At 46.8% G+C, this 17,077-nt stretch overlaps 1 protein-coding gene across 1 annotated transcript in view; it reads right to left on the bottom strand.

The window, feature by feature from the left end:
- LOC119574911 (protein Skeletor, isoforms B/C-like) overlaps positions 1-14,465 on the bottom strand; it is a gene marked incomplete in the record, with an annotated part of 124,790 nt that extends 110,325 nt beyond the window's left edge. The window contains 1 exon segment of the mRNA XM_037922183.1: positions 14,402-14,465. Within this exon segment, the coding sequence (XP_037778111.1) occupies positions 14,402-14,465 (64 nt within the window).
- Between the last annotated feature and the right edge of the window lie 2,612 nt (positions 14,466-17,077).

Here is a 17,077-nt window from a genome sequence, read left to right as displayed (position 1 = left end):
ATTCTAGGAGTATGAGTAAAATCTGTTCTTTTATTGACTTTTTGTCTGTCAGTCTGTTTGATCATCTAGTTATCCATCTATGTATCTGTACGTTCATGTATGTATGTACATATGTGCGCGCACACACACACACACACACACACACACACACACACACACACACACACACACACACACACACACACACACACACACACACACACACACACGTGTGTATATTATATATATATATATATATATATATATATATATATATATATATATATATATATATATATATATATATATATATATATATATACATATATACTCACACAACGGCAGACTAACATAAAAACAAATACCATACGCTTACCTCCCCATCTCCCCACAATCACAAAAAAAAACTCCTCAAAAGAACAGAACATAAAAAAAAAAAAGCGAAATCGAGTTGACTTCATGATCGACGGCCAATACGAGTTTTATCGCCGAGAGACTTCGTCGAGGGAGCGAGGCCGTGAAATGAACTTAGCGACGCAGATTATTCATGGCCTTGTTTGGCAGCGTCGGGGGAGCGAGGCTGGACGGGCGCCGGATGCTGCGGTGGGATGCTTAGTGCTGTTGTTATTGTTATTATTATTGTTATTGTTGTTGTTATTATTATTATTATTATTATTATTATTATTATTATTATCATTATTATTATTATTATTATTATTATTATTATTATTATTATTATTATTATTATTATTATTATTATTATTATCATAATCACTATCATTATTATTGTTAGGTTTATTATTCTTATTATTATCATTAATGATAATAATAATAATAATAATAATAATAATAATAATAATAGTAATAGTAATAATAATAATAATGATAATAATAATAATAGTAATAATAATAGTAATGATAATAATAATGATAATAATAATAATAATAATAATAATATTATTATTATTATTATTATTATTATTATTATTATTATTATTATTATAACTATTATTATCATTATCAGTATTATCATTATCATTATTGTTGCTGTTGTTGTTGTTATTGTTATTATCAACATTATCATTGTTATGTTTATTACTATTATCATTATTATTTTTATTATCATTATTATTGTTATTATTATTGTTGTCGTTTTTTGCTTATTTGTGGTTCGTTTTCTGTGGGGGGGGTGTGTGCGAGGGGAGGAGGTGTAGGATGTGTGTGTCTGTTTGTTTGTTTGATTGTGTGCTTGTGTGTATGTGTGTATGTGTGCCACAGACGGCATATCTATAATTTTCCTTTTCGACGTACGAACTCTTTTCTCAACACGATGTAATCAAATTCATCTTTCTCTCTCCATCTCCCTCTCTCTCTCTCTCTTCCTTCTTCCCTTTCTGTAACCCTTCATCCCTCTCCCTCCCTCCCTCCCTCCCTATTTCCCCCCTCCCTCCCTTCCTCCGTCCTCTTCCTCCCTCCCTCCCTCTCTCTCTCTCTCTCTCTCTCTCTCTCTCTCTCTCTCTCTCTCTCTCTCTCTCTCTCTCTTTCTCTCTCTCTCCCCTCCCTCCCTTCCTCCGTCCTCTCCCTCTTTCCCTCCCTCCCTCCCTCCCTCTCATTCCCCCTCTCCCTCAATGAACACCCTCCCGAGTACATTCTCATCACCTTCCCTAATAAGCAGTTGCGGTCACAGTAACACAGTGTTGGGGAATGTAAATCACATACCACTGGTTTTCGAGGCAAGGGGAGAGGATGGAGGAAGGAGGGGAGAGGCAAGGGGAGAGGATGGAGGAAGGAGGGGAGAGGCAAGGGGAGAGGATGGAGGAAGGAGGGAGAGGCAAGGGGAGAGGATGGAGGAAGGAGGGGAGAGGCAAGGGGAGAGGATGGAGGAAGGAGGGGAGAGGATAAGGAGGAGATGGGAGAGGGGAGGGTGAGGAAGGGAAGAGAGAGGGGAGGGCAGGGTAAAGAAGGGGAGAGGGGAGGGTGGGATAAGGAGATGGGGAAGGGGAGAAAGAGAGAGGAAAAGGAAAAGATTGGATAAGGAAATGGGAGAAGGTAAAAGGAAAAAGAGAGAGGGAAAGGATAAGGTTGAATGAGGAAGTGGAGGACGGAGCAAAGAAGAAAGAAAGAGAGAAAAAATAACATAATAAAAATAACACAAAGTGAATGCGAGATGAGTAGAGATAACCTGAGAAAAGAAAGAGAGAAACAGAAAAAAAATATAGAAAAAACAACACTTATTTAAAGCCGTTTAATAGAAAACACACTTCATATATAGCAACATATCAATGTATAATATCCAACACAAAAATACAATCTGTCATTTTACAAAACGAGCCTCAAAAAAAAAAAAAAAAAAAAAAAAAAAAAAAAAAAAAAAAAAAAAAAAAAAAAATCAGGCAGAGGAAGGGGGGGGGGGGGCTGAGAGAAGTCCAAACTAATGGCGATTAGAGAGTCTTATAAGAACGAAAATATAATGGTTATGGAGCTAATGGGGGTTTAAGGAGTCCATAACTAATGATATATATTTCTCGGGGGGTCAGAAGTAATTTGGGGCATTCGCCTCTTGCCACACTAACAAGCAGATGCCAATGTAAAAAAAAAGGAAAAAAAGACTTTAATAAAAAAAAAAAAAAAAAAAAAAACGAACCTCCCAAAACGCTAAAACCGCTCCCTTTCCCAAAAAAAAAAAAAAAAAAAAAAAAAACGCCAAAACCGCAAAAAACGCCAATCCCGAAAAAAATGCCAAAAACTGAAAAAAAATGGAGAAGAGAGAGAGAGAGAGAGAGAGAGAGAGAGAGAGAGAGAGAGAGAGAGAGAGAGAGAGAGAGAGAGAGAGAGAGAGCGAGCGAGCGAGCGAGCGAGAGATAGATAGATAGATAGATAGATAGATAGATAGAGAGAGAGAGAGAGAGAGAGAGAGAGAGAGAGAGAGAGAGAGAGAGAGAGAGAGAGAGAGAGAGAGAGAGAGAGAGAGAGAGAGAGAGAGAGGGTGGGGAGGGGGGAAGAGCACAGGGGAGAGAGAGAGAGGAGAGAGAGCGAAGAGAGAGAGAGAGAAGAGAGAGAGAGAGAGAGAGAGAGCGACAGAGATAGATAGAGAGAGCGAGAGAGAGAGAGCGAGAGAGAGAGAGCGAGAGAGAGAGAGACGCGAAATGGCAAAAGGAGTCTCCAGCAGACACATAATCACCGCGAGTCAACACCGCTTCTTTTGAGCTCTCGATAGGCGGTTATGGAGTTGAGATTGGATCCGTGAGTTGCATTTGATATTATTTTATTTGGGAAGGGGATTAGAGAGGGAGAAGGGGGGGGGAGGGGGGGGAAGAGGGTTGAGGGAGGGAGGGAGAAGGAGATGGGGGGGTCGGAGGGTGGAGGGAAGAGGGTTGAGGGAGTGAGGGGGGGAGGGAGGGAGAGGGAGATTGGGGGGTTGGAGGGGGGGAGGGGGGAGGGAGGGAGGGAGGGAGGGAGGGAGGGAAGGAGGGAAGGAGAGAGAGAGAGAGAAGAAAAAGAAGAAAAAGAAGAAGAAAAGAAGAAGAAGAAGAAGAAGAAGAAGAAGATAAAGAAAAAGAAGAAGAAGAAGAAGCAGAATAAGAATAAGAATAAAAAATAAGAATAAGAATAAGAATAAGCGTAAGAATAAAAAGAAGAATAAGAATAAGAATAAGAATAAGAATAAGAATAAGAAGCAAAAGAAGAGGGAAAACCAGCCAAAGACAAGTAGACGCGATTGCATCTGGGTAGAAAATAAAAGTCCAAAGTTCATCCTCCTTTTTTCCTCCCTTTTCGGGGTAGAAGTTCGAAGGAAAGAAAAATGAAGTGAGGAAATTGAGGATCGAGGCTGAGAGAAGTGAGGCTGAGATGAGGAGAACGATTTCGGGGAGAGAGATAAAAGAGAGAGATAGGGAATTAGGGAGAGATGGAGGGATGAAGGAGAGATTGTGAGGATGAATGGAGGATAAAGAGAGAAAGAGAGAGATAGGGAATTAGGGAGAGAAGGATAAATGAAGGATAAAGAGAGAAAGAGAGAGATCAGGAAAAAGAAGGAGAAGGAAGAGAAAGAGAAGGAGAAGGAAGGAGACGGAGAGATGGAGAAGAGATAAAAGAGAGAGATAGGGAAGAGAGATAATAAGGATGAATGTGGAGATTGGGAAGAGAGAGTGAGGATAAATATAGGATAAAGAGAGGAAGAGAGAGATAGAGAATTAGGAAGAGAAGGAGATATGAAGAGAGATAGTGAGGATAAATATACGAATTGGGAAGAGAGACTGAGAATAAAGAAAAGAAAAGAAGGAGAGAGAAAGAAAGAGAGAGAGAGGAGAGAGAGAAGAGAGAGAGAAAGAGAGAGAAAGAGAGAGAAAGAGATGAGAAGAGAGAGAGAGAGAAAGAAGAGAGAGAGTAGAGAGAATGAAGAGAGAAACTAGAAAGAGAGAGAGGAGAGAGAGAGAAGAGAAGAGAGAGAGAGAGAGAAAATAGATATAGAAAATAGATATAGAAAATAGATATATAGATATATGTATATAAAGTAATAACAATAATAAAAAAAAATGAAAAGATTAAATGAATATAACGTAAAAGGGAGATAATGAAAGAAGGAAAATAAGAAAAAAGAAGAAAACGTGATAAAAGGAAGAGATGAAGAACAGACATTTAAAGAATTAGAAGAGATATAAAGGAGAGAATAAACACTAAAAAGAGAGAGAGAGAAAAAAAAAACAATAGAGACAGAGAGAAAGACAAATAAACAGATAGATAAATAGATAAATAGACAGACATATAGATAGAGGGAGGGAGGGAGGGAGGGGAGGGAGGGAGGGAGGGATAGAGGGAGGGAGAGAGAGAGGGAGGGAGGGAGGGAGAGAGAGAGGGAGGAAGGGAGGGAGGGAGGGAGGGAGGAAGGGAAGGAGGGAGGGAGGAAGAGAGGGAAGGAAGGAAGAGAAGGAGGGAGGGAGGGAGGGCGGGTGGGAGGGAGGGAGGGAGGAGGACGCTGCAGGAGGAGGCTAAGAGCAAATCTATTTACTTACGAGAATCGTCTGCTCTTTCGGGGCCTTTTATTAAACTCCCGAACTTGGAGGCTCTCTGCGCTCCCTCTCCCCTCCCTCTCCCCTTCCACTATTCCCCCTTTCTCCCTCTTCCTATACCCCCTTCCTCGTCCCTTCCTCTTTATTTTTCTCCGTTTTTCCTTCTCCCTCCCCTTCTCTCTTTCGCTTCCCCTTCTCTTTCCTCCTTTCTTTCCTCTTCCTCTGCCTTCCCTTCTCCTCCTCGATCCCTCTTTCTCCTCCCCTTCTCCCCTCCATCTTTTCCTCTCCCTCCTCTTCCCCTTCCTCCATCTGTCCTCACCCTCCCTCTCCCTCTCCTCACTTCCGGCTCAGTGAAGGAAGAAGTGACGTAGAGGAGGAGGAGAGAGAGGTGGAGAGCTGTGGCAGTAGTAGTAGCAAGTAGTCGTGATAGTGATAGTAATAGTAATAGTAAAAGTTATTGTAATAGTAATTGTAATAGTAATAGTAGTAGTGATAGTGATTGTAATAGTAATAGTAACAGTAGTAGCAATAGTAGAAGTTGTAGTTGTAATAGTGATAGTAGCAGTAGTAGTACTAGTGGTAGTAGTAGTAGTAGTAGTTATAGCAGCAGCAGCAGTAGCAGTAGTAGTAGTAGTAGTAGTAGTAGTAGTAGTAGTAGTAGTAGTAGTAGTAGTAGTAGTGGTGGTAGTAGAAATAGAGAGAGAGAGAGAGAGAGAGAGAGAGAGAGAGAGAGAGAGAGAGAGAGAGAGAGAGAGAGAGAGAGAGAGAGAGAGAGAGAGAGAGAGAGAGAGAGAGAGAAGAAAAGAGAGAAGGATAGAAAGAACAGGAGATGGGGTCAAAAAGTGTTAAAAACTACACGGGGGAAGTGAGGAACGAAGCGATATGTAGAAAAAATTGATGATGCGAATTATAATGAGTAAACAAATAAAAATCTGTGTAAACAATGAAACAAAGACCATCGAAAAATTTAATACAAGAAAATACATCATGATTTTTAATGAAATTACGTTTACGTAAAAAAAAATGGAACAAGTAGAGGAAGGAAGAAAGGAAGAGAGAGAATAAAGAGAAATAAAGAATAAAGAGTTCAAAGGAGATAAGGAGAGAAAGGAAAAGGGGAGATAAGGAGAGAGAAAATGATGAGAATAGGGAAAGGGAGTGAGAAACGGGGTGAATAAAGGAGAGAGATGGAGATGGGGGTCAAAGACAGGGAGGGAAGGGGAGGGAAAACGAGAGAGAGAGAGGGAAGGAAGGAAGGAAGGAGGGAAGAGGGAAGAGGGAAGGAGGGAAGGAGAGGAAGGGGAGGGGAAACGAGAGAGCGAGAGGGAAGGAAGGAGGGAAGAAGGGAAGAGGGAAGAGGGAAGGAGGGAAGGAGGAAGGGGAGGGGAAACGAGCGGAGAAAGAGGGAAGGAAGGAAAAGGAAGGAGGGGAAGAGTGTAGGAAGGGGAAGGCGGAGGGAAGGGGAGGGGGGGAAACGCGAGGGACAGAGAGGGAAGGAAGGAAGGAAGGAGGGAAGAGGGAAGAGGGAAGGAGGGAAGGAGGGAAGGGGAGGGGAAACGAGAGAGAGAAAGAGGGAAGGAAGGAAGGAAGGAGGGAAGAGGGAAGAGGGAAGGAGGGAAGGAGGGAAGGGGAGGGGAAACGAGAGACAGAGAGGGGAAGGAAGGAAGGAAGGAGGGAAGAGGGAAGAGGGAAGGAGGGAAGGAGGGAAGGGGAGGGGAAACGAGAGACAGAGAGGGAAGGAAGGAAGGAAGGAGGGAAGAGGGAAGAGGGAAGGAGGGAAGGAGGGAAGGGGAGGGGAAATGAGAGACAGAGAGGGAAAGAAGGAGGGAAGGAGGGAAGGAAGGAAGGAAAAAGGGAAGAGGGGAAGGAGTGAGGAGGGAAGGGAGGGGAAACGAGAGGACAGAGAGGGAAGGAAGGAAGTAAGGAGGGAAGCGGGAAGGAGGAAGGAAGGGAAAGGGAGGGGAAACGAGAGACAGAGAGGAAGGAAGGAAGGAAAGGAGGAAGAGGGGAAAAGAGGGAAGGAGGGAAGGAGGGAAGGGGGAGGGGAAACGAGAGGCAGAGAGGGAAGGAAGGAAGGAAGGGAAGGGAAGAGGGAAGAGGGAAAGGATGGAAGGAGGGAAGGGGAGGGGGAAACGATGAGACAGGAGAGGGAAGAGAGGGCAAGGAAGGAAGGAGAGAAGGAATGAGGAAGGAGGGGGAAAAAGAGGGAGGGAAGAGGGAAGAGGGGTAGGAAAGGGAAAGGAGGGGGAAAGAGGGAAAGAGGGGAAGGGGAAGAAGAGGGAAGGGCAAAGAGGGATAAGGGGGGAAAGGAGGGAAAAAAAGAAAAAAGAAGAGGGGAAAGGGATGGGGTGGGAGAGCGGAAGGAGGGAAGGAGGGAGCGGATGGGAAAGAAGGGGAGGGGATAGAAACGAGAGAAAGAAGAGACAGATGAGGAAGGAAGGAGAAGAGGGAAGGAAGGAGGAGGGAAAGGAGGGAGAAGGAGGGAAGGGGAAGGGAATGAAAGGAAGGAGGATAGGACAGGAAGGAAGGAGGGATCAAAGAGGGAAGAGGGAGGAGGGACGGAAAGGAGGACAAAGGAAGAGGGAAAGAAAAAGGAGGGAAGGGGGAAAGGGGAGGGGGAGAAACGAGAGACAGAGAGGGAAGGAAGGAGGGAACGAATAGGGGCAGGACGGGAAGAGGGAGGGGAAGGAAGGAAGGATAGGAGGGAAGAGTGGTTTTTTTTGGTTAGGAGGGAAGGAGGGAAGGAAGGGAAGGGGAGGGGAAACGAGAGAGACGAGAGGGGAAGGAAGGAACCAAGGCGGAAGGAAGGAGGGAAAGAAGGAGGGAAAGAGGGAAGAGGGGAGAATAAAGAGGGGTGTAAAGAGAAGGCAAAAAAGGACGGAACGAGGGGAAAGAGGGAAGGAGGGAAGGAGGGACGGGAGGGGAAACGAGAAGGACAGAGAGGGGAGAGGAAGGAAGGAAGGAGGAAAGAGGAAGGAGGGAAAGCGGGAATGGAAGAGGGAAAGGAGGGGAAGGACGAGGGAGAAAGGAGGGAAAAGAAAAAGGGGAGGGGAAAAAGGAAAGGAAAGGTAAAGAGGGAAAGGAGAGACAGAGGAGGGAAAGGAAGGAGGGAAGGAGGGAAAGGCAGGGAAGGAAGGATAGGAAGGAAAGGAGGGCGGGAGGGAAAGAGGGTAGGAGGGAAGGAGGGAGAGGGTGAAAGGGGAGGGGAGGAGGAAAGGAAAAAACGACTGAGACAGCCAGAGGAGGGGGAGTTGGGTGGGCAGAGAGGGGGGAGGGGAAGGGATGGAGAGAGGAGACAGAGAGGGAAGAAGGAAGGCAGGAGGGAGAAGAGGGAGAGGGAAGGAAGAGGGAAACAAATGAAAAGAAGAGGGGAGAGGGAAAGGAGGGAGGGGGGAAAAGGAGGAAGGGGAGGGGAAAAAAACGAAAAGGAAGGAAAGGAAGGAAAAAGAGACGAGGTGGACAGGGAGTAGGAAGAGACACGATGAGGAAGGAAGGAGGAAGGAGGAAAGGAGTCGGGAAGGGGGAAGGAAAAGGAGGGAAGGAAGGGAAGGAGGAAAGGATGGAAGAGGGTAGGAGGGGGGGGATAGGAGGGAAGGAGGAGAGAGGGAAAAGGCAAAGGGGAAGGGGGAGAGAAATGGGGAGAGGAAAGGAGGGGAGAAGGAAAGGAGGAAAACGAAGATTTGAGGAGAGAAGAGGAGAAACGAGAGACAGAAGAGCGAGAGGAGGAGAGGTACCAGGGGGAGACAGAGAGGGATAGGAAGGAAGGGAAAGAGGAATGGAAGGAAGGAAGGAAGTAACGGAAGGAAGGAAGAAGGAAGGAAGGAGGGAAGAGGGAAGAAGAGGGGAATGAGGGGAAGGAGGGAAGGAGCGGAAGGGGAGGGGAAACAAGAGACAGAGGGGGAAGGAGAAGACAGGAAGAGGGAAGGACGGAGGGGGAGGGAAAGGAGGGAAGGGGAAGGGGGAAAGAGGAGGGAAGGAAAGGAAGGAAAGGAGGAAAAGGAGGGAAGAGGGTTGGTGGTTAGAGTGTAGGAGGGTAGGGAAGGAGGGAAAGGAGGAGGAAGGGGAGGGGAAATAAACGAGAGACAGAGAGGGGGGAGAAGAGGAAGGAAGGAAGGAGGGAAGAGGGGAAAAAAAAGAGGGAAGGAGGGAAGGAGGGAAGGAAGGAAGGAGGGAAGAAGGAAGGAGGAAAGGAAGGAAGGAAGGAAGGTGAAGGTGAAAGTGAAGAGAGGGTGGGAGGGAGGGAGGGATAAAGAGAGAGAGATAGATAGAGAAAGGAGAAAGAAAGAGAAAAGAGAAAGAGAAAGAGAAAGAGAAAGCGAAAGAGAAAGGAAGAGAAGAGAAAAGAGAAAATAAAAATCTCTCCTCTTCTCTTCTCTTCCTCCCTTCTCCTTCCTCCCCCCTCCCTATTCCCTTAAAAAAAAAAAAAAAAAGAAAAACAGAGAACAACGGAAAAGAAAAGAAGAAGAAGAAGAAAAAAAAAAACATGACCACCTGCACAAAGGAAACCCCCTCCCCCCTCCCCCCTTCCCCTTCGCCTCCCTCCCCCCTCCCCCCCTCCCCCTATTGATCCACGCTGTCGATAGAGAGACTTCTATACCTGTGCTTTTGGCGTTGTGCGTGCGTGCGTGCGTTGCGTGGTTGTGTGCGTGTGTGTGTGTTGTGTGTGTGGTGTGTGTGTTGTGCGTGCCGTGGGTGTGTGTGTGTGTGTGTGTGTGTTGTTGTGTTTGTGTGCGTTGCGTGCGTCGTGTGTGTGTGTGTGTGTGTGTGTGGGGGGGGGCGGGCCGGTGTGTGGGTGTGTGTGTGTGCGTGCCTTGCGTGCCTCGTGTGTGTGTGTGTTGTGTATCGTGTGTGTGTGCTGTGTGTTTGCTTTGTTTTTGGTCGGTGTTGTGGTGTGTGGTGTTGGGTGTGTGTGTTTGTTGTCCTGTTGTCGGCTGTAGTTCTTGTTGTGTGTTTGTGCGTATGTGTGTGTGTATGGTTAGCTTCTATACTTTTAGTCTTCAATTTATTCTATTTTTCTAAATTACGATGTTTGTATGAATGAAGGCATGAATGAATGAAGTTGTGAAGGCATGAATGAATGAAGTTGTGAAGGCATGAATGAATGAAGTTGTGAAGGCATGTGATTATGACATTGACAGTTTTCGAAGGCATGAAATGAGACGAGCATACGTTGTGAAGGCCACAGAATAATGAACGTTGTAGCAAGGTACATGGACTGACATGCAACGTTCGTGAACGGCTAATCCACTATGAGCCATGAAGCAAGTTGTTGAGGCATGAATGAACCCATGAAGTTTAGTGAAGGCATGAAATGACCCATGAAGTGGTGAAGGCTATGACTGAAGAAGTTGTTGAAGGCCATGACAATGAATGAAGTTGTGAAGGCATGACATATGAACGTGTGAAGGCACATGAAATGAATGCGCCATTACCCCGGATGCACGAAAGATTCCTCATTTTCTGAACAACACAAGGGACGTAATGGAATAGCAGGACATGAGGAATACACACAGAATGAAATGGAAGGGCGAGAAGCGCAGGAGAGAGAAGTAGAAAGGAGAGGAGAGGAAAGGGAGACAAAGAGAACAAAACCAAAGGGAGACACGAAGACCGCAGAGAAAGAGCGAGGGGAAAGAGACAAGGGAGAAAGAATGGAGTCCTGCCAGAACGAATACCAAATAACCTCCAATCGCGGACGTCCCCCTTCCATTCCGCACCCCCCTTAGTGTCGGCGACCGACCCCCCCCCCCTCTCCCCTCCTCCGTGGGGGACTGCCAGGCCGCGGGTGGAGAACGCGAAGGGAACACAGCTAAGACTCGAGCCGCCGCTCACAGAAATGGAAGACCAAACAACGAGCACGCGACCGTGAACGACGAGGAGCAGGACCGAGTAAGAGCAGACTATTAATATGAGAAGGAGGGACCCCGAAACGAAAGGATTCCCAAGACGTCAACACTCCAAAGACGAGGATGAAGACAGCGCACACGAGAGATGGATTTTAAGAGAGAACCCAACACGGTTAATGAGATACAGACAGAGCCGGCGACACCTTTGTAGTGAGGAGCCGCTGACAGAGATGGAGAGGGAGCTCCGGAGTCAGCAGCCTCACCCCCAATCACAAGACAAAGCAACGAGAGGCACTGGATGCAAGAAAGACCATACCACGCCATGCACGAGCGACCGCAGAGAAAAAAATGACCATGCCACGACCCGTCCATGGGGACCCGAGGACAGCGAGCCGTAATGAGTTACGGAGACGGAGCCACCGACCAGACGATAGAGAGAGGGGAAAGGAGAGAGGAGTGGGCGAGAGGGGAGGAGAGAGGAGACGAGAAGAGGGGGGAAGAAGGGAAGAAAGAGCGGGAAGGAAATGGAAAGACGAGAGAGAGAAGAGAGAAAGACGAGAAAAAAAAGACGAGAGCGAGAAGAGAGAGGAGAGAGAAGAATGGGAGAGAAGCAGCGACCAGAATCACGAGCGATGTAACCCCCCACCGGCAGAGGGAGCCGTAGGAAGAACGAGAAGCGAACGCAAGAGAGAGAGCAGAAGAATCCAACGATTAGACGCCAGACCACCGAGTACGATTCCCCCCGAGCCAGCGATGAGAGTAGAAGAGAAGACGGGAGAAGCAAACCCAGAAAAAGACACCAAAGATCAGCCGCCGACCCCGGCGACCTGCCCCCAGCGCAGAGGGAAACAAACCACACACAAAAAAACAAAGAAAGACGAGAAGGATTCGGCAGGAGAGAAGAGCAAAGAAGACAGACGGTTGAGAAGAAGAAGACGCGGAGACCAACGACACAACACAACGCAAGACGCACCGCCTGATGGTATTCCCCGCTTCCCTAGCAGGGGTGGAGAGAGAGGAGAGAGGAGGGAGAAGGAGAGAAGAAAGAAAGAGAAAGAAGAAAGAAGAACAAAGGAAAGAAAGAAAGGAGCTGGAGAAGAGGAGAGAATCAGCGACCTAGAGAACACGTGACGGAATGTCACGGACAGACGACAGGACCCCCACCCGAGGAAGTGACGCACGTTGAGGCCCCCGCTAGTCGCAGACATGCCTGGAGAGCCAGCAGAACAGCATCGACCAGCACAGGAGCAGACACGACAAAAGAGGAAACCAAGTATAAAAACGACAAGACACTAACTCCGAGAACGCTACCGATGAAGGACTAAGAAGAATCCCGACGAGAAAGAGAGAGAGAGAGGAAGGAAAGGGAGGAGGAGGAGACCGAGAGGAAGGAAGACGATGAGAGGAAAGCAAGATAAGGACGAGGCCTGACGTAGGGATCGTTTCAGACCCCCGACCCGAGCGAGACAGGGGACATTCGAGAGGATAGGGGAGTCTTAGCTCTCCGAGCCCGAGAATTGCGGTCGACTGAGAAGGTGAGCCCCCTTCCACGCCGTGCGTTCTTTCAAGACCTTTTTTCTTTTCTTTTCTTTATTCTTCCTCCTTTTTTTTTTTGGACGCGCGGAGATTTAATTGATTAGCGAAAGAGAGATGACAAGACAATGACAAGAGGCAGAAACCAGAGCGAAAGGGATCCCCTCGAAAAGGGACCTGTAGGGACAAAGGACACAAACAGAACGAAAGAGGAAACCGGGGTAAGCGATACAGGATGATACCAACGAAATCAGAACCATAGAAATCGACGAAGGCTAAATGAGCAAGCAGAGGGCGAGAAGGGAACAGAGACACGCCAGGAAAATTAGAGAAAGAAAGACCACAACATCGACAATGCATGAGAACAAGAGAGGACGATCAGGGAGACAGGAGGATGGTCTTCGATGGGACGAGGGCCAGCGCAGGAGAGAGAGTAGACGGAGACCGAGGAGCGAAGGAGAAGGGAAGAAAACAGAAGGGAAGAAACGACATTGGATCATGGAGCAACACGGACCAAATATGAAATATGTAGGAAAGAGTTAAGGGTAAGTTTCGGAAAAGAGTCGGGCCACACACGAAGGCACGGAAAATGAGGACAAGTAGTAATTAAGGGGAGAGAGTGGACCGACGACGAGGAGAGAGAGGGAGAGAAGAAGAGGAGCAGGAGACAGACAGCAGAGAGGAGCAGCAACCCGAGGGGCGAGGCCCGATTGAGAAGCCGCAGCCGGACGCCGAGCAAGAAGAGGAGGAGAAGAAGACGAGAACTGCGACTGAGCATGAGAAAACCTGAGAGGAGAGCGAGGAAGATGGTAGGAGAAAGAGAGACCCCGCAGCCGGGAGTAGAGGGGCACCACGAGAGGAGAGAGCGCACCGACGAGGATGAAGACGAACACTGTTAGAGAAGGAGAGAAGCACGAAGAGCGGGAGGAGCGGAGAGAAGGAAGAGGAGGATCCAGACAGACGCACGCATGTAGGATTTGGTAAGAGGGAAGAGACCGGACTACTAGAGAGAAGAAGAAGAGCGAGAGAGAGAAGAGGAGAGAAGGAGAGAGGAGAGAGGGGGAGAGGGAGGAGACCGAAATGAGATTGAGAGTAGCAGAGACGGACCATCTCGGGAGGGTGAGAACCCGAGACGAAGACGGACGAGAGAGGAGAGAGGAGAACCCCGGAGATGGCACGAGGCGAAAGATGAGAAAACACTAGAGAGAGAGGAGGCCCTGAGAGAGAGGAGAGACGCGAGGAGAGACAGAAATGGCAGAGACGGAGAGGAGAGCAAGAGGAGAGGAAGAGACGAGGAGGAACAGAGAGAGAAGGGAGGACTGAGAGAACAGAGCAGAGGAGAGGACGGGAGAGAAAGGACATGGAGGACGACGAGACGCAGAGCGCCTGAGAAGAAGAAGATTAACAGAACTGCAAGAGGAGCGGAGAGGAGAGTTGTATTCGAGAGACCGAAGAGGAGAGAGATAAAGAGTATAAAAGAGGTTAAAAACAAAGGGACCCGAGAGCGTACGATGAGAAAGAGAAGAGAGAACCAGAGCACTATGTAGAGAAGATGGACGACGAGGAGAGAGGACGCTTTGCCCCGATTGATGGGAGAGACCCGCACGAAACGCACAGAGATTTGATGATGCAACAGATAGAGGGAAAGAGGACACGTGGAGACGGGCAGAGCGAAGAGCGCATGTCGAGACCCGTACACAGAGAGAGAGGAGAGAGGAGAGAGAAATAGGAGAGAGAAGAGAAGGAGCCGGAAGGAGAGGAGAGAGAGAAGAAGAGGAGAGATGAAAGATCCTAAATAAAAGTAAGGAAAAAAAGGAGAGGAAAGAGGAAAAAGAAAAGGAAAAAAAAAAAGAAGTTTAATTAAAAATTTTACAAATGGTTAAATTAATAACTGTAGGGAAAGAAGAGGTAATTCTCCCATTTACTATGTAAACAACAATATATATACACATTTATATACAATAACATAAGCAACAGAGTTGGTCATAATATAAACAGGTCAGACGCCGTTGAGAGGAGAGACCGGAGCATCACCGAGAGAACATACATGGAGAGCCTGAGAGGGAGATTTGGGCACGACCGAGAAGAGCCGGACCATCGAGATGAAGGAGAGAGAGAGAAGAAGCCTAAGAGAGAAAGAGAGAAATACCATAAAGGGATACCTTCCGCACACCGACATGTACGAGGAGGACGATGAGAGAAAAGGGGAAGAGAGGATCGAGAAGATCAGTCGAGACGAAGATTGAGAGGAACCAGACGCTGGAGAGAGGAAGAGAGAAGAAAGAAGAACAACCTGGAGGAGCCCCAAGCACGACACCTCGAGAGGAGCACGATGATGCACGAGGAGAGCGAGACGCAAGAGAAGGACCGCGTAGGACGGCCCGAGAGGAGGGACCTGGGTGTGTAGCGAAGATGAAGGAAGAAGGAGAGAGAAAGCTGACGGGGGAGGAGCAGGGACCTTTGAGACGACGAGGGGCCCCGAGAGAGAAGAATGCGCAGAAAGTGAGACGGACCCCCGAAAGAGAGAAGAGAGACCTGATGGAGACCTGAACGAGAGACCGCAGGCCTCGCAGAAGACGAGTGGAGAGAGGCGAGCGAAAAGACGGCCATTGACGCGAACCACTATTGCGTGACGCGGAGGGATGAGAGAGACATTAGAGAGGACCTAGAGGAGCATGAGCAGTGAGGAGGAGAGGAGGAGGAGAGAGAGCAGAAACGAGAGCACCATGCGAAGAAGACTATAGAGAAGAGATCGGAGCGGACTGAGGAGACCACGAGGACGAGGCCAGACTGAGAGGAGCTGAGGAGAGGACGAGGACCTCGTTAAACAATCTATGTTGGTTTGTTTAATATGCAAATCAAACAACTAAAGAACCAAAATGGATTACTAACGAGGGGGGAACGGACGGAAACACTAGAACACCACTTAATAAGAGTTTAAGGGATCTAAAGTATAAACACCCAAGAACCCAAGACGGAAAGAGTCTAATCATTGTCGGTCGGCAGTGTTAAACCCAAAACCTTTGTAAAGTAAAAACGTTTACTTAATATTATAACAGTTGTACAACTACTATCAAGGCCAGGAGAGGATGGAGATGAGGAAGCGACCGAGAGAGTAAGAGAGCGCAGCTGGGAGAGGTCATCAACCAGACAAGTAGGAAAATTAGTTATATCACGCAATACGGACAGTTAAATTGACCTTTACAACACGTTTACTACCTAGTTAAAAAATTAACAAAACAAAACACAACATGTTCATATGGTATTTTTACGTCTAAACATTAAAAACACAAGCCCGGGGTCAGACCGCGACCACACGGACTCTCACCCCAATAAAACAACAAGACACAAGAAAAGATGGGAAAGAGTATAAGTGTAAACAACAAACCGGCCTTCCCAAAAAAAAAGAAAGACCGTGAAAAGCACTTGGGGCGAGACCTAGAGCGCGGAGATTTGTGATAGGGAATCTTAGAAAAACGGAAGAACAAACTTAAGACAAAGAGAAAAAGAGGGAAAACGAGACAAACACCCACAACCTGGAAAAAGACGCCCAAACCACAGAAGCAAAAAAAGGACAAGAGAGTAGTAAAAGGAAAAAGAAAAAAAAAGGAGGAAAGGGCAAAGAGGACCTAACGAGTACAACCCGGTCTAAAACTAAATGAAATAAGAAAGAGAGGAACTCCCCCGAAAAGGGACCAACAAAAAGACGCTTGGGTACCAAACCCACCTCCCCAAGAGTAATAACAAGGGAGAGGACGAGCCCATGAGAGAGGCAATTCCTGAGATGGGATTTTTTTTTTTTTTGATGTTTATCACTTGGAGAGGATCCCTGATGATGATATGGCTTGATCGACGCACAGTTTAGGGAGTTCGAGTGAGGAACGTATTATGAGAAACAGCCGCAGCATCACCCCCAGTATTGGTGACCAAGTCACAGTACACAACGTATACACCCACAATTGGAAAGCCAAACAACACAACAAAAGAAACGACTGGGATAAAAGAGTTTACCAAACCTCCCAAAGGCAAAAGAGGAAAGCAACGTACTTATACCCACCACCCAATGCAAGAGGACCTCCCACAAGGATCTCCCATCGAAAAGCGGTTACTTAAATCCAACACATCAAAACAAGATGGAAAAAAAAAACGCAGGTTCAAGTGTAAAGGTTTTAATGTAAACAAGTACAAAAGAGTTATTTTAAATAGTCAAAGATATATTTTACTACATTATTTTAACTCATTATAAATTCCAAAACCATTGTAATTAAAAAAATATAATTTAACAAAAAACCAATAAATTAATATAAAGTATTTTATAAATTAAAAAGTCTTTAAAAAAAAGAGTATCATATGTAAATTGTGTTTAAATTAATAATAAATTGGTCAAAGAGTAAAAGGTTAAAATGGAGATGCGAGGAGTGAGGAAGTTAATAATGTGGAAAACTTATTAATATAAGTGTAAATACCCCAACAACGGGACCTTGCAGACCGAGGAGCGACTGAGAAGATTGATATGAGAGCTACCCGAGAACGTGAGGCCCGGGAGACCGAGGCAGCTACGAGCCCGGAGACGGCTCGAGAGGAGAGAGAAAGAGGACCAGCTGAGAGAGAAGACCGCGAGAGGACAACGCAGGAGGAGCGGCGAGACAGAGGAGGAGATCGAAGAGACCGAGAGGAGAGGGAGACGAGAAGAGGAGAACAGAGTCGAGG

The sequence above is a fragment of the Penaeus monodon genome, chromosome 7 (genome assembly GCF_015228065.2).
Source record: "Penaeus monodon isolate SGIC_2016 chromosome 7, NSTDA_Pmon_1, whole genome shotgun sequence".
In the NCBI taxonomy this organism is placed as follows: domain Eukaryota; kingdom Metazoa; phylum Arthropoda; class Malacostraca; order Decapoda; family Penaeidae; genus Penaeus; species Penaeus monodon.
Note: the sequence above shows the minus strand (reverse complement) of the source record. Positions and strands in the feature narration are given on the sequence as shown.